General features: G+C 46.6%; 1 protein-coding gene and 3 non-coding genes across 18 annotated transcripts in view; 1 reads left to right on the top strand and 3 right to left on the bottom strand.

The window, feature by feature from the left end:
* TMPO (thymopoietin) overlaps nt 1-7,266 on the bottom strand; it is a 47,759-nt gene extending 40,493 nt beyond the window's left edge. For all 15 annotated transcript variants that reach the window (XM_038402639.2, XM_043491833.1, XM_043491811.1 and 12 more), the window contains exon 1: nt 728-7,266. In XM_038402639.2, the coding sequence (XP_038258567.1) occupies nt 728-973 (246 nt within the window). In that variant the 5' untranslated portion in view covers nt 974-7,266. The remainder of the gene's footprint in view (nt 1-727) is intronic.
* Nucleotides 7,267-13,264: 5,998 nt separating this feature from the next.
* TRNAW-CCA lies at nt 13,265-13,336 on the bottom strand. The gene has a single exon. It is a non-coding gene; the product is annotated as a tRNA-Trp (tRNA).
* Nucleotides 13,337-14,120: 784 nt separating this feature from the next.
* Nucleotides 14,121-14,192, top strand: TRNAD-GUC. The gene has a single exon. It is a non-coding gene; the product is annotated as a tRNA-Asp (tRNA).
* A 179-nt stretch (nt 14,193-14,371) lies between these two features.
* On the bottom strand, nt 14,372-14,443 carry TRNAD-GUC. Its single transcript has one exon. It is a non-coding gene; the product is annotated as a tRNA-Asp (tRNA).
* Nucleotides 14,444-17,683: the final 3,240 nt, after the last annotated feature.

The raw sequence follows: 17,683 nt of genomic DNA on the forward strand, positions 1-17,683 counted from the left end.
AACACGAAAGCTGCTGTTACCATATTATTTAATTCTGCATATTACAAATAAGCATCCATCAGATGATTTGCCGTTCAGCAGCTTCGCTACTAAAGTTTACAGAGGCCTCAACAAGACACCTCGATCTCCCAGCCTAGCCAGACATCTTAGTCCCGCAGGCACCCGACACTCAGCGAGCCCCCGAGCTGCAGGGCGAAGCGGGCTGTCCCAGACACGACAGAGTACGCCCTAGTATGAAGTTACGAGGAAAGGAAATCCCGGCAGAGCGCCCCTCTCCCTGAGCACGGGCAGGGAAGGTCCCTGGCTGCCGGCGCAGGGCGCTGCACCCGCCAGCCCCGCACGGGGCAGAGGCCCCAGCGTCCCGCAGAGTGAAGATCCCCGGCGGAAGAGGTCTGCGCCGAGGAGCTCGTATCAGCCACCGAGAGCCGCTGTTGCCCCACGCGGGGGCCGCCAGGGGCTCTGGGGGAAGAGAAAGCGCCGAGCTCTCCCCTAACCCGAGATAACCCGCTGCAGACAGGCCGGGGCCGCCAGGGCGCGCTCCACACCTCGGACAGAGCGGGAAGCGGCGCACACCGCCTGCCTAGGGCCAGCTCCCCGGGGGAGGTCTGCATGCGCGGGCAGGACAGAGGGGCGGGAGCGCGGGCGGCGGTCAGGGGCCGCCACAGCCCTTTGTACTGCAGCGCTGGGGTCACCCGAGCGGCGGGGGGCGGGCGGGGCGGTCTCCTACCCGGCCGGGGGCGGCTCCTCCTCTGCTTCTGGCGCCGAGCGGGGTGGGCTCCCTCTCCTCGTCGCTGGAGAAGTCGGGCTGGGTGAGCGCGGCGGGCGCGTTGCGGGCGGTGAGGTGCTGCAGGTAGAGCTGCACATACACGTCCTTGCGCTGCTCGCCGCCCGGCAGGCTCACATTGTTGGCGATCAGCTCGCTCTTCAGCTTCTCCTTGGTCAGCACCCACGGGTCCGCCAAGAACTCGGGCATCGCCGGCCTCTGCCGCCCTCCCGGGAGAGGCGCCAACAAAGGGAGGGGTGGACAACCGCCTCCCCTGCCCAGCGGAATGAACCCAACAACTCGCAGCGCGCTCGGCGAGAGCTTCGCCCAACCTCCAATAAAGCGTGTCTGGATTGGTCGGCCGAGTCACGAAGTTGGGCTGCTATTGGCTGCGCGCTAGAGGAGGGAGCGGCACAAGGGTTCGATCAGCATTAGTGCTTTGCGCGAGGAGTAGTAACGCAGTTTAAATTCGGCTCAGGCGGGAGAGGCGCTGGCGTTGTGTCGTCTCCCTCCCTCCCTCAGGCGGGGAGGTGCCATGATCCAGACGCCTCCCCCAGGGGAGCAGGAAGCGAGGTCCTGCCGCCGCTGCTAACTGCTAAAGCTTCCTTATTGGCACCACATGAGCCTCCCGGCCATACGAACAGGAGATCGAGGTCTTTGCTGCTGGAGGGGGCCGGGGCGAGACCCCCTGGCTGGGGAGGAATTGCCCGACTCTGCTCTGGTGGCTCTCTGGGAGGGGAGCACAGAGGGTTTTCCTGCCGGTGTTTCAGTGAGACATTTAAGAGCTTCCTAGAACCCGGCGTAAAGTCTCCCGTTGGTCGCGTGGTCCCGCGGCAGGTCGTCTGAAGGCAGCCCTAGTGGCGCGATCAGCCCCACACAACACCGCTTGTCCCGTGCGTGTCCTTTCTTGTCAAAACTGTCACTGTCAGAGGCAGGGTGAAGCGCCTCCTTACACGGGGGCCTGGCCCTCCTGGGCTCTTCAGGAAACATCTTTGATCTGGGCACTGATTTGGGCGGAGGAGATAAAATCCAACCCTTGCCATTAAAAGCTGTGAATAGTATATCAGCAAGTAAAGAAATAAATCCCTTCTAGTGTATTGCAGAGTTTGAAAGGGACATTGCCCATTACTTGAGTCCCGATACAACAACTTCCCCAGGAGCACAGGAGCGTGCCCTCGGGAAACAGGTTGCAGGATTGGGACCTTAGATTGCAAGGTCCTTGGGGCAGTGAACCCTGAGCTCCAGACCGCTAGATGAAATTAATGGGCAGCAGGTTTAAAACAAATAAAATCTTCACACAGCGCACAGTCAAGCTGTGGAACTCCTTACCTGAGGAGGTTGTGAAGGCTAGGACTGTAACGGTTTAAAAGAGAACTAGATCAATTCATGGAGGTTAAGTCCATTAATGGCTATTAGCCAGGATGGGTAAGGAATGGTGCCCTTAGCCTCTGTCGGAGGGTGGAGATGGATGGCAGGAGAGAGATCACTTGACCATTACTTGTTAGGTTCATCCGCTCTGGGGCACTTGGCATTGGCCACTGTGGGTAGACAGGATACTGGGCTGGATGGACCTTTGGTCTGACCCAGTATGGCCATTCTTATGTTCTTATGATCTCAGACCTCACTGGCTTCAAGGAAATAAGGGTGGGGCCTCACGGTGAGGCCACAGCCTGGATTAGGGGAGGCTTAGCCTCCCTGGTCTATGATGTCCACCACCCATGGTGAAAATTAGATCAGATTTTTTTTTTAAAACAGCTTTTTCCAAAATTGCACTTCCCAAAGCTAGTGAGGGCTGCTGCACCCTGGTGGATTCATTCCAGGGGTGACAGGCAATGATTATATCCCCAATCTTCCTCTGGGGTTCCCAAGAGCAGTCAGTTTTAAATTGCAGTTGAGGCTCCTTGGAAACCTCTGTATAGACTTCTGAATCAGAGACTGCCCTGTCCATGATTCCTCCCCACATAGCAACAGCTACTTTGCAGGCTGGGCTGGGCAGCTAAGGGCTCCCTTTACAGAAGGAGTTTTGAATACTTCTTACACCATCACACCTCCAACCCTGAACAGATTTTCTGCCAGTGGTGGATCAGTGCTGAAGCTATTTTGGGAACTTCAATTACCTTGCAGTGCAAATAACCATTAATGAACTATGATTGTGTGTCTTCATTCTTAATAATTTCACATCTATTGAAGAAAGAGTGTCACAGAGCAAGTAGGATTACAGAATTAAGTACATTATCAGGTCAGTTTGTAAGAGAATTAATTTGAATTGAGGATGGTGACTGTTTTTCCTTATTGACAGCACTTTAAGCAAGTATTTCTAAAACAAAGGTGTGTTGACCACTGTCATCCATTTCCATGCTTGCATGAAACAAATCAGATACCCTATGCTTTATTAAACCTCAGCCAAGGTTCATACAGGTTCGATACCACATAATGGGTGTCTTGGAAATGCTTAAAAAAAACAGAATCCCTGCCCCAATTTAAAATTAATAATTCAAAATGTAAATAGTATCTTTCATCCAGAACAACCTAAAAGGGCTTCAAAAGCTGTAAGCATATATAAACACAGCACTACTGACTTGCATCTAACTCTGAGATAAGAAGGCAGCAGAACAGAGCATACTGCACAAAAGCTGTGTCGGAAAGCTAGTTCTGGTCTTACACTAGTGTAAACCAGGAATAATTCAACTGATGTCAACAGAGTTACACTACTTAAAAACTTGCAAGGAGAGAATCATCTTTGGAAAATATTGATCAAAGCCATCAGTGAAAACTCCCAATCTTACAAAAAGTGCCATTGATACTATTGAATGTCTATGTAGATAAATACAGAAATCCTGTTATTAAGATCTCGAGTTTGGTTTCCCCTGCTTCCCCTAAGCAGGATTAAACTGCTTCTCATACTAGACTGTGCATATTTTCATCATATGATCAGTCCTCTTTTTTGTGTGTGCTTCCTCCAACAGTGAAATAGTTAAAAATGTTGACACTTGTAATTGTATACTTCCATGTTAACACTGTATTGTGGTCAATAGGCAAACATCACACCTCTCAGGGCTATTATTACAGATGATCTGCAGACTCAGGTCTAGTCTACGCTGCTCCACAGTTTGGACTATGGGAATGTGAACAGCAGTGAACACCACAGTGCTGCACTGTAACTCCTCCATGTGAATGAAGAGCACTACATTATTGTGCACTAGGACCTGTCTAGTTCACGCTCACAGCATTCATACAGGGGAGTTACAGTGCAACACTTTGGTGCGCATAGCTATTCATACCCAGGAACTGCAGTGGCAGTGTAGACATAGACTATGGTAGACATCACTGCATTGGTTTACACTCAATTTACAATTTGAAAGTTATTTCCCAACCATAGTAACTAGAGGCTAAGGGATTGCCTGCACAAAGATTTTTTCCAGGGTATATCTATGCTACAGAGACAGTAGCTACTCTGGCATTAACCCGTAGCACAGATGCAGCCTACACCAAAAGACATTGTTTTTTTTCCATTGGTGTAGGAACACCACCTCCCCAAATGATGGGTAACTATGTCAACAAGAAAACAGACTTTTCACACCAGTGAATAATGTTGCTATGTGACCTAACTTTTAAGGTAGACTAGTACACTATAATTATACCAGTTACCTTGGTATAATTATACTAGTATGGGTTAAATCACTATAGTTTATACTGTATAATTCCCCCATGTAGGGACTCATCCCTGGTTTACACTTAAAATTTAGATCAACCTAGATACATCACTCAGGGGTGTGAAAATCAGACCCCGGAGTTGGCCATATTTAAGTCAATTTAACCACTGGTGTAGACACATTTAGACCTGATAGAAAAATCCTCTCTTGACCTAGGTTACTGCCGCTCAGATAGGTGGATTACCTATCTCAAAGGGAAAAAAATCCTATGCTGCTGTAGTGCCTGTAGACCTGCCCTTTATTCTGGGATAAAAGTGGCTTTTTGGTTTAGCTTAAACTACTCAGAACGCAATATAAGCTAAATTGGAAAAGGTACTCTTCTACTGCAATAAGAGTGTCCACATGGGTGTTATACAGGTATAACTATAGCACTTTTACTGGTATACATTAGAATGTGATTTAAACTTTCTCATGTAGACAAGTCCTTAAGGCCAGATCCTTGGCCCCTGAGGTGCATCTTGTACAGGGGAATCCCTGGATGGCATGATGATGGTATAGCCAGCTCTACATCTCCTAGGTGTAATGGGTGTTTAGATGCATGCCAGAGATAGGGAAAGACTAGTAGGTGATATGTCCAGAATCTCCAAGCTCTATTATAATTTATACTGGAGGCCTTGTAGGCTTGTGGCTACTTCTGGGATTAAAGATCAGGTCCACCTGAGGACGTGGCCCTTATTTTTTTTAAATGAGAACTTAGATTCTGGAGTAACAGACGGTAGCTAGAAAAAACTTACCAAGTCACTACAGCCAGCCCAAAGGGACCCCTGCTTCCATGTTTTTAAAGGAAAAAACTGCCACTATGGTTTATTAGCTAACTCGTATCCTATAGAGTATTGAATGCAAAGCTATTGGCTGGTGACAGCTTTTGTGAAGCATTACCTCATTTGAAATTAAGGCTAAATTTGTATCTACCAGTGAGTTCTGCTTCTCAAGTGTTGAATCAGTAATAATCATATTCTCCACTGTCCCTACCTGAGAGACAGGTAGTTGTATTTTACCTATTGTCAAGACATAATGCTAATAGAAGAGGAAAAAAGAGAGAGATACAAGTGTGAGATTGTGTCCATTTTCAACTGCTGAAAAGTTACTCTAAGCCTGCCTAAAATGTGAAATATGTTGAAAGCAGAAGCCAAAAAATACTTTCGGTACAGGACCCTTCCAAATTACCAGAATTCCTCAGCTTTCCGAATGTGAGAAGAGATTTCCAGTCAAAGACTTTTCTTGATGCGAATGGGCCGAGGCTGACTAGTTTTTTAAATAATCTCAAATCTTGATTTTATGGGAGCTTCCTCTGCTTTACTGATGACCCTTGTTCTATAGCATTGTGAATAAAAACAAAAAGTACATTTCATGTTGCATTGTAATGTAAGATTTTTACTTTCTAAGTTTGTGTATTAAAGATGATCAGAATGCATTTCCAATGGAGATTTTGGATGTTAAAATTTTAAAGGTATTTTTTCATATTGTAACTCTAAGTGCAAAGTAAAGATAACAATAAATGCAGAAGAGCTCTGTAGACAGACAGAAAGCTTGTCTGTCCTCACCAATAGAAGTTGGTCCAATAAAAGATTAGACTCACCCACCATTAACATTTAAATTTGAAGCTCCCTGTTAAAAGCATTTAAACAGGGAGACTTCAAATTTAAATGTAAGAATGTGATTTAAAAAAACCCACCTTGATTTATAAGAAGTTTAGATATTAAAATGAAAATCCCTTTAAAACACAACTTTAAAAAAACATAAATTGAATTTTAATTTAATCCATGACAAAGGTTTTGGCAAAGAAAATAAAAGGTATTACCAAGTATGCAACAGAAGATGGGAATAAGAGAAACAGTTGCCTAATCACTAACTGTACACTTAATTATACTTAAATCACATTGGGCTTTTCCATGTTCCTGAGTGAATCAAGAGGAAAAGTTAAAAAATTGCTTGTACATAATTCTAGTTCTCTCATCAGACGGTCATTTTGTATACACTTGAAATTGAGTTGCAAAGTAATATGAAAGAAACATATCTCACTATCGTGGACCAAATTCATCTATGGTGTAACTCCATTAATTAAAACAGTTACTCCATGGCTGAATTTGCCTAATCTGTTTTACTCAGGCATAAAAATTCCAAAATGGTCATTTACTCGTATGGAAAAAAAATCACAACTGAATTGTATTAATATTTTAAACTTTTTTGCTACTGGCATTTTGACAGACACAGCCCTAGGTGAATGAAAACTGAAAATAGAAGTATCAGTTCCTACTTTGAGTGAACTGATGGTTAGAAATGATGTAAAAAAATGGTTACCTTATAGTTTTCCATGCTGAATCATTTCCAGATGTGAGTTTAAACTTGATAATATACAAACAATAACTCAGAAATTCTAATCACCATCTATAAAACTACTATTGTATGCTTAAGGGGTCATTTATTAGATTTTTTTCCAGCTTATAGAAATATTGTCTCCATATTAATAACAACAAAAATGTATACAATAAGTTTTTCAGGTAGATAGCTATAATACACTAACCCCTCCATTCTTAGGACACACGTTTAGATCTGGTCACAAGTGACATGTGCTTTGTGGTTTCACTTTCTTCCTAGGGGATATTTGTCTACATCACAGTTACCTTGTAGTCTGGCACAACACGCAGTCTCCTTTCCAGAGAAGCTATGGACTAGTATCAATTAGTTCAGAGGACTTGCTCACACTACGCCAACCTCCAACTAGTCCTAGTCATCTCTCACTTTCATAAATGTTTGCAAATTCATCCCATATACCATTTTATAAAAAAGATTATAATTGTTTTTTTGTGAAGATGTACATGTGTACTAGAATTTCTGTGTTTCTGAACAACTGGTCTGTAGACTAGTGCCGGTCCCTGAGATCTCCCTGAAACAGTTTAGGAAGGCAGCAAGCCCGTCCCTCATATCAAAAAGGTTGAGAAACACTGTACTGGATCACCATTCAAGTGTGTGTTCCCAGCACAAGAGCAGACAGAAACTTCCTTAATGTTCCAAAGCTGTTAGCTACAGCAGGGGGATATAGCCACCATAAGTGTTCCCAAGCAACAGTCCCTATATAAACAAGAGTTTTAATGTTATGAAATTTGGGGAAGAGTATCAGAATTACAGACCTCTAACCTCAGAAGAGGTGAGTATAAGGGCTTTGTTCTAAATGGCAGTATATCTTCAGAGAACAACAATTACAGGCACACAATTATCTCTTCTCCAAAGATACAACTGTGGGATGTCTCCATTCTTGAAGAATCTAACGCTAAAGCTAATAGGTCAACCTTGATTTTTCCATGGGGCTGAGTCCAAGCAGTAATCCTTTGTAAATGTTTTCAAAAGAGTTCTGTGTGGCCACCTTATAAATCTGGTGCCCCATTCTCCCACTTCAGTGTGAGTTTGTCATAACCTTTGAAGGAGAGTAGGCCCTCCAGATGTCAACTGACTGCACGTTAGCTGCAGAAGTACATATCCCTTGGACTGAATGTGCCTTGACATGGCCATGAAGTTGCAGGCCTGGCAAGGTACAGCTAGGGTTGCCAACTTTCTACTCACACAAAACTGAACACTCTTGCCCTGCCCTGCTCATTTCCAAAGCCCCGCCCCACCCCTTCTCCGAGGCCCTGCCCTCGCTCACTCTACCCCCCGCTTGTCGCTCACTCTCCGCATCATCACTCACTCGCTCTTTTTCACTGGACTGGGGCAGGGGGTTAGAGTGCAGGAGGGGATGAGGGCTCCGGCTGGGGGTGAGGGCTTCAGGGTGGGGCCAGAAATGAGTTCAGGGTGCGGTAGGGGGCTCTGGGCTGAGGCAGTGGGTTGGGATGTGGGAGAGGGTGAGGGCTCTGGCTGGGGATGCAGGCTCTGGGGTGGGGCCAGGGATGAGAGGTTTGGGGTGCAGGAAGGGGTTCTGGGCTGGGGGTGGAGCTGAGGGGTTTGAAGTATGGGAGGGGACTCTGGGCTGAGGCAGGGGGTTGTGGTGTGGGAGGGAGTATGGGCTCTGGGCTGGGGATGCGGGTTTCAGGGTAGGGTCAGAAATGAGGGATTCAGGGTGCGGGAGGGGACTCCGGGCTGGGGCAGGGGGTTGGATGTGCAGGGGAGATGAGGGCTCGGTCTGGGGGTGCAGGCTCTGGTGTGGGGCCAAGGATTAGGGATTTGGTGGAGGGATTAAGAGGTTCAGAGGGTGGGGCAGGGATCAGGGGTGCAGGGGCTGGGTGGTTCTTATCTCAGGCAGCTCCCGGAAGCAGCAGCATGTCCCCCCTCCAGCTCCTACGCGGAACCATGGCCAGGCAGCTCTGTGCATTGCCCCGTCTGCAGGTGCTGTGCCTGCAGCTCCCATTTGCCGCAGTTCCCGGCCAATGGGAGCTGCAGAGCCGGCGCTTGAGGCACTTCTAACGGCCTGGTAAGCAATGCTGACTGGAGCCGCCAGGGTCCCTTTTCGACCGGGCATTCTGGTCGAAAACTGGACACCTGGCAATCCTAGGTACAGCAGTGTGAGATATAGACAGATAGCTTTCTAGACATGGTTCTTTTGGAGAGGAAATCTATTGTATTGTTAAAGGGAGCACAAAGTTGGAAAGACTTTCCATGACTATTAGTCTAGTACAGACAAAAGCTTAGAAGCCTAGGGAAAGTCAAAAGTCTGACTTTGTAAAGAAGGGCCTCACTGGCACGAAGAAGATAGACAAATTGGTTGACAGATTTAGGTAGCTTTCATCTATTTTATTTATTTTTTTTAGATTTAAGAAGTGTGCCAATTGTCTATGCCTCTAGGGAAATGCACTTACAATTATTAAAAATACAATCACATTTTTTAAATTATACTGCCTTTGCCAACAATCAGCTGTAAACAGGCCACTCCCCAAATTTTCTTGTATCACAATGAGAAGTATAAATTCATATGGAACAACCTACGCCAATGACATAATATAATGCTGTGTTGTTAAAACGTCAATCTCTTTGAAAAACTTGCAACCCCCTGAAAATGTCAGCTCTGTAATAGCCAGTGAATGATGCCCCAGTACATGTAATGGAGGGCATCTAGCAGAAGATAATAATGCTTGCAGCAGCGCTCATACTAAGCTATCAAGAGGGTGTTAGAGGGATACATGCCGATTTGGCTGTTCCCTATATCTATCTCCTCATTGACAGAGGCAACATGCTTGGAAGATGAAACAGAAGGACTTTCTCAGGACTGGAGTTGATGGGAAGCTTCTAGCAGAATATGCACCTGATTTGATTTTCCTCCATATGTTTCTGGAGTAGATTTCCAGGTCTTTAATGTTTAGGAGAAGAATAGAATTATTTTCAAAGAATTATTTTCATTTTCTTTCACTCCAAATTCAATCTTCTTTTGTTCATCTTTGTCAGGGTTCCTTCCCCACTCTGAACTCTAGGGTACAGATGTGGGGACCTGCATGAAAGACCCCCTAAGCTTATTTCTACCAACTTAGGTTAAAACTTCCCCAAGGCACAAAGTCTTTGCCCTTGGATTAAATAAACGCTGCCACCACCCAGTGTTTAACAAACAATCAGGGAAAAGACCACCTGGAGTTCCTATTTCCCCCAAATATCCCCCCAAGCCCTTTTACCCCTTTCCTGGGGAGGCTTGAGAATAAACAAGATGAGCACAGACCAGCCTTGGATTTTTAAGACCAAAAACCCCAATCAGATTCTTAAAAAACAGAACTTTATTAAAAGAACAAAAAAAATAAGAGAACAACTTTGTAAGGTCAGAATGGAAGATAATCTTACAGGCAGTCAGATTCAAAACACAGAGAATCTCTGTAGGCAACACCTTAAGTTACAAAAAGACACAAAAACAGGAATACACATTTCCTCCAACACAGCAAATTTCACAAGCCAAAACAAAGAAAACCTAATGCATTTTCTAGCTAGATTACTTACTAACTTTACAGGAATTGGAGGGCTTGCATCCTTGATCTATTCCCCGCAAAGGTATCACACAGACAGACAAAAGCCTTTTCCTCCCCTTCCAGATCTGAAAGTATCTTCTCCTCTCATTGGTCATTTGGGGTCAGGTGCCAGCCAGGTTACCTGAGCTTCTTAACTCTTTACAGGTAAAAGGACTTTGCCTCTGGCCAGGAAGGATTTTATAGCACTGTATACAGAAAGGTGGTTACCCTTCCCTTTATATTTATGACAATCTTCAAGACTCTTTACAACACAGTTCCCTTCCTACATATTTGCTCTCATTTACCCCACCCCCATGCCCAGCCCTTAAAACTCTCTTTATTTTCTTTGCTTCCCATCTTCTTTTATGTCACTTTCTGCAGTTGAAACAGCCTCCTGCTTCCTGTGTGCCAAGCTCCCTGCCTCTCTTCTTACAAACAAATCCCTTTACAAATTGAAAAAAAATCACTTTTTTTTACCTACCCTGAGAGCTCTTTCTTGAGCATATCTCCTCACTTTCATGTGTGCCTACTGCTGTCTTTATAGAATATTTAACTAATTTAAATGGTAAGATCTTTGGCACAGGGACCAAGTCTTTTAAGTATGTTTTAAAAAACCACTCTCATACATGCTCTAAATAAATAAATAAATAAATAATGACAATTTTATCTGATGTGATCTTTACTATTATGTTAGTGCAGCAATAATCACTTATTATGGCCCTGAGTCAGCTAAGTGCTTTTCCTTAAGCACAAGTAGTTCCACTGAAGCTAAATAGTGATGAACTCATGTGCTCGGTTAAGCATGTGACTAAGTGCTTAAATAACCATACACTGAAATGCTTTGCTAAATCAGGGCCTGTATCTCTTCCATTCTAATTGATTTAGAAAACAAATGATGATTTGGCCAGTCTAATACATAAAACCTGAAAGACAATACTGTTATGAATTAACTAGTATCAGACTGTCTGATGTTAGATATGTTTTAAAGTACTGATAAGTGAAAAGTGGTCAGTCAACTTGCAATGTTTGGCTGTAGGATTCTATTTTCATACTAAACATATAAACATATGTTTAGGTGGCCCTGCGGTAAGCCACACCAGCTGCTGCTGAAGTAACTCCACAGCCAGTCACTTGGACGTCCCCGCAGCCAGCTGCACCAGCCGCTGCTGGAGTGGGCCTGGGGCCAAACGCACCAGCCACTGCTCGGGTGGCCCCGGGGACTGCCCGAGCAGCGACCAGTATGGCTGGCCCCAGGGACTGCCTGAGTAGTGGTCCTGGGGGGGGAAGAACAGCTGCTGTTGGTGGCCCCCGGCAGCAGTCCCGGGGTGGCTGGAGAAGCTGCTGTTGATGACCCTCAGCAGCAGTCGCTGTCGGTGGCCCCCAGCAGTGGTCCCAGGGGGTCTCAGAGGTCCCTGGCAATTGGTGCCGCTGCCCCCGGCTCCTGGCAGTAGTGGCCACCCCAGACATACCCCACCTCCCCCTGTAGTGGCCCCCTCCCCGAAGATTTAATCAGGGGTATAAGTCATGGATAGGTCACGGGCCATAAATTTTTGTTTATTGCCCATGACCTGTCCATGACTTTTACTAAAAATACCTGGGACTAAATCATAGCCTTACTCATGGATGAGTATATTCTGCAGTATAATAACTGCATGGCATCACGATTTGGTCAGAACAATTTTTATTTATTGTCAGGCAAAACCTTTAAGATACTGGTGTGGCTGGATAGTTCTCCAGGCTTGGACACCCAAGGAGTATGTCTTTGCTCTAAAGCGTCTTTGCTTTGTATGTCTGTAAGTATGTCTTTGCTTTACAGCGTCAGTGCCTCAAAGTTATTCTTTTTGCAGTTAGCAGTATTCAGGTACCATTCATAATTTTAATGGACAAAGCCAGCTAACCAAACCAAACCATGCTAAAGGGGTGGCTGAGACGTGGCCTGCCAAAACAGCCCTCCTCCGGAAAATATTGATTCTTCTTCAGCTAGTTTCCCTATGGGTGCTGCACTCTAGGTGTCTTTGCATCTGCAATGTGAGGGCCAGGGATGCGGCTACACCTACCGTGGAGCACTCATAGGGGGACACATCTCGAAAAACCATCATTAGGGCGCAAGGTGAGTAAGCTTTTCTTCTTCTTTGAGCAGTGTCTCTATGGGTGCTCCACTGCAGGTGTATCCAGGCGCCTCAGATCGGTAGACGCAAAGACACCTAGAGTGGAGCACCCAGCACCCACAGGGACACACTTCTCAAGCAACTGCAGTTACTGCACAAGGTGACAGGTTTCAGAGTAGCAGCCGTGTTAGTCAGTATTCGCAAAAAGAAAAGGAGGACTTGTGGCACCTTAGAGACTAACACATTTATTTGAGCATAAGCTTTCGTGAGCTACAGCTCACTTCATCGGATGCATTTGGTGGAAAATACGAAAGCTTATGCTCAAATAAATGTGTTAGTCTCTAAGGTGCCACAAGTCCTCCTTTTCTTTTTGCACAAGGTGAGTAACCTCTCCCTCACTCTCAAATCTTCTCTGCACTGTTCACTCCTCACTAATGCGCCCTTGGGTGCCCCAGCAGGGAGCTGCGTGAATGCGAGATACTAACGCCACGATGTGGGGCAGGGGACAGGAAATGGGGGTTTTCAGGTTTCGTTTTATCGACGACATAAAACCCTTCTCCCCCGTTTCTTGCCACGGAAATGCTGAGGGCCGGGTCTCCTGCTCTGGGACACTCCCCGTTTTGTAGCTGTGTCCCCACCCAGAGCACCAGTAATGGCAGAGGGCAGAGAGCAGAGCAGGGCGGAGGACTGGGAGGCAGCGGGCGTCACGCAGGGCAGGCGGTGAAAGAACCAGAAGTAAAGAAGGAATAAAAAAGACTCGGTTGACCCCGACGTGATTCGAACACGCAGCCTTCTGATCTGGAGTCAGACGCGCTACCGTTGCGCCACGAGGTCCTGCTGAGTGCCCGGACGCCCAGCGTTAGAAATTACCAACGGCCACAAGCTAACGGCTGCTCCCGTACAACGCCGCGGAGTCCCCCCGGGCAGAGAGGGAGCGGGCTGGGGCCACGGCCCGACAGCGACCGCGGCAAAGCGCCCCTCGGCCCGGGCTGGGAACGGTCCAGTCGCCTCGAGCTGACCCGGCTGCGCTCGCGCCTCCCCCCTCCCGGCTCTGACCCGCGGCAGCCTCGAGACCGGGAATCTCGGCCGCCCCTCCGCCAATGTAGACGCTCCCCCTCCCCCACGTGGCGGGGCAGCCCCCAGGGGCCTCAGAGCGAGCGGGACGAGCCCGGCAGCCTCCCCGAGCGGCGGCCGGCCCCCCCCACGGCGCAGCAGCCCCCGCCCTCGGAGAACAGCCCCCCCCCCCAACCCGCAGCCCCCCACCTATCCCCGGCAGCAACCGCAACTCGCTCCCCACCCCGTGCCCCCCACTAGCCTCACCTCCCCCATCCTCCGCCCCGACCCCGACCCCGACCCAGCAGCCCTCCCCCCAACAGCTCCGCTTCCGCTCGCTCCCCGCGCCCTCTGACGTTGCCTTCGCAGGGCTCCCACGAAGGCCCCCAGTCCTTCGCCGCGTTAATCTCCTGCCTCTCCAAGCCCCGCGCCCTCACCCGCTCCGTCCGAATCGGCGCCCGGAACGCCGCTGCTCACCCTGGCTCTCAGCGTCCGCCTTGGCCGCCCGGCCGTTCCGGTCAGTGGAGCTACAAGTGAAGGCCTCTGCAAGCCCTTGCTGCGCAGCTCCTCGTTAGTATAGTGGTAAGTATCCCCGCCTGTCACGCGGGAGACCGGGGTTCGATTCCCCGACGGGGAGGCGTTAGCTTTTGGAAGGGTCACTGTTGTAGCCTTTTTTTTCCTTTGAAAAAGAAAACTTAAAAGAATTCATGCCTATTGAAAATGCCAAAGAAATGAACGGTTCTAGGTAGCAAGGCTGTGTTAGTTTCTGTTACCATAAATAAATAAAGCAGGAGAGGAAATAAAAAGTAGAGCTGCCTCCCCGTCGGGGAATTGAACCCCGGTCTCCCGCGTGACAGGCGGGGATACTGACCACTATACTAACGAGGATCTGGCTGGTAGGAGTATTTGCAAGAGGGCTATTTCATATCGCTTAGGGAGCTTGTTCGTTCTTCATCTATTACTCTTGGGAGATAAAAAGAAAAGGAGGACTTGTGGCACCTTGGAGACTAACAAATTTATTAGAGCATAAGCTTTCGTGAGCTACAGCTCACTTCATCGGATGCATTCTAAAGCTTATGCTCAAATAAATTTGTTAGTCTCTAAGGTGCCACAAGTCCTCCTTTTCTTTTTGCGGATACAGACTAACACGGCTGCTACTCTGAAACCTGTCATCTTGGGAGATAAGAGGTTGATTTAAGGCCTGTTAAAGTCACTGGTGAGACTCCTAGTGACTGCACTGGAATTTGGATCAGGGCTTTAATGCACAGTGACCTCTCTGGTCCCTCTGAGTGAAAGAATTTGCAGAAGACGGTGCAGCCTTTCTTCCATCAGACTTTATTATCCCTTTGCAGCCAGCTGCCTACCTAGGAAAACCACAAGGAAAAGATGGCTATTCCACACGCAAGGGGAACAGTGAGGGTAATCGCACCGGGGAGGAAGGCATATGGGTAGGTGATGCATTTTGCCCCCTTAGCACTGCACGAGGGCTCACACTTAGGTTGTGTTAGAAGCAAACTTTCTGCTGCTACCAGAAAGCACAACCTCGTCTACATCTCTTGTCACTCCCTAGAGTATGAGCATGTTTTTGCAAGGCTCAGCATTAAGCTAGGTTTTATTTTCAGCTGAGGCCCCTAATGGGATGGGCTGTTGGATGCAGGCAGCCACAGCCAGCGTGAATGTGTGGCTGTGTGTATGGAGCCTTTTGCCAGGAGTGGAAAGAGGGGAACCCCAGTGTGAAGGCTAAGGACCTCTCATGAACAGGGGTGCTGCACCCTGCACCCCTCGTTCCAGCACCTATGCTCTCAATGGTCCTAACCTATTTTCCGGCTTCCCTGGAATCATTCTGTTTAGCGTTGGAGTAGGGTTGTTTCATGGTCTTATCCACGGGGTTAATTTCACAGTTGCTAACTTTCACGTGGTAAATAGCACCCCGACTGTCACAATAGCCAAAATCAGGTAATCCCATTTCAAACAAGGCCAAACAAGCCAATCCCTAAGCTCCCCAATACTCTATGTGACTAGATCCCCCCCCCCCCCCCGGCGTGCAGTCTGGATTGTGGTGGGCCCGCTGTGCACCCACTCTCTTTTCCCCTGTTGCCCCTGCTTGCCGGGAGCCAATCAAAAAAAAAGAAGCAACAAAGCTACACAGCCACAAGCCAAAACTAGCCAACAGCAACTAATATGCCAATTAAGCCAAAACAAACCCAATTTTCTGCTTTTTTTTGTGGGTTTGCAAATCTAATTATTTATCATTTCTCCCATTCCCCAAGGTAATTGTTTGGGTGAGGGGTTGTCTCTTGAGGGATCCACAGAGTTTCCTCAGTAGTGGCATTGCCGTGGGAGGGATGATCGGAACCAACTCAATAAAAGAAAAGAAGCAGTTCACGTGATTTTGTGTTTGAAACATGGGCTGTGCTCTGGTAAGGGTGAAGAGGATTTTGTAATGAGAATTGAGAAGCAACTTGAGTCAGCAGCCGGTGAGGTGGAAAGAAGGTCAACAACCGCTGCCTGACTATCTAAAAAGGGAAAGAGAATGGAGACCAATTACTCTGAGATCTGTGAGTGCAAAGTTGAAAGGACATTTACAGAGATGATACTGACTCATTCAGCAGTAGGGTAGTTATAAAATAAGTGTGCATGTCTGCATCACAGTGACATTCAATCAGGACTATATTTAACTTACCAATTTGTGTCTGGTCAGATGGTACAGTAAACAATCATATAAATGGTTATAGGTATAAGCACAGCGTATTGTCTGATTGCAATAATAGAGACAAATATCTCTGTGGGTAAAAGGATCCTAGGCCAGATTTCAAACATGGGTGGCTAAAGGGTGGCTCAATTCATATTTAGGCACCTAAATTAAAAGTGATTTGCAGCTCCCATTGAAGCACCTCTGAAAATCAGCCACTAATTTAGGTTGTTTAACCCTGTGGGTTCCCTCATTTTAGGCAACCAGTTTGAAAATTTGAGTGTGACAATTGAAAAAGAAGAGTTACAGTCTGATACTAACTTACCATTCTATTGTAGGGATGCCCTGTTTAAATGAATCATGAAGTCATCTGTATCTGTCATATACAAAAAAAGATCACATGAAAATTTTACAAATTTCCTAGGCTGCTTTTTTTTCCTCCCACCAGGTCTGTGCCCCCAGTGCATGGAGTTCTGGGGACAGTTGGTATGGATTGGTTTTTCTAGGTGTAGTGACTTGGAGCAATCCTGCTCATCCTGGCTGCTACAGGCACAAAAGAGCTCTACTTAGCGCTGAGGGCCAAAACAATGCGTTGAAAGCCCAGGATTATGGGGTAGTGGAGAAGCGGGACAATGCGCCCGCTCTAAGTTCCTGTGGCAGGCTGTGCGCAAGAACCAAGATTTTCACGGGTGCCATAACTTAAGTGTGACCTGAGGAGCTCCTTAGAGCAAACTGAATTTGAGTCTGTTTACACTTTTACAAACATTTCTTTGAATGCCTGATTTGACTCTAATATGTTTGCCGCTGATTCACATCAAATCCGACTCTGTGTATACTCTTTGTGCTGTTTGGATTTTGCTCTGTGCCCTTACACTAAAAATCTGTAGGCCCAGGACTCTTTGGCAAGGTCTCAATACTTACATAATGGCATATTAGTTTACAGCACTGTCTTCCTAATGATTAGCATATAATTATTAGCCTTGAGTGGTTGCTGTACACTGTAATGTACACTCGTGGTGCTAAACCATTCCCTAATAGCAAAGTTTCAATATTGCTACACTTTGATCACACTGCAAAGTAAAAGTTTTAAAAGTAATCGCAAATGATTTTTAAAGTTTTTTAAGAGAGAAAGGCTGAAGCACTGTGGCAAGTGAACAGTTCAAATGCATTGACTGTTAAACTGCAATGCATTAATAAAACTCATGTAGTATTTTGCTTTTAGCAAAAAGTAAGCACACTTTCTTTTTAAATTACTTCAGTGTGCATTAACAGATGCTATTTGTTGGTGGAAAGAAGATTAGAAATTTACTTCAAAGATAAATACTGTGTTAAATAATAAACATTTTTTATTTCTGCTGTTTTGTATGATTATCTTTCATTGATCTCTTTGGGAAAAGAAGCTGGCGTTTCAAGTTCTCAGCAGTATAAGCTCCCTC

The sequence above is a fragment of the Dermochelys coriacea genome, chromosome 1 (assembly GCF_009764565.3).
Source record: "Dermochelys coriacea isolate rDerCor1 chromosome 1, rDerCor1.pri.v4, whole genome shotgun sequence".
Lineage (NCBI taxonomy): Eukaryota > Metazoa > Chordata > Testudines > Dermochelyidae > Dermochelys > Dermochelys coriacea.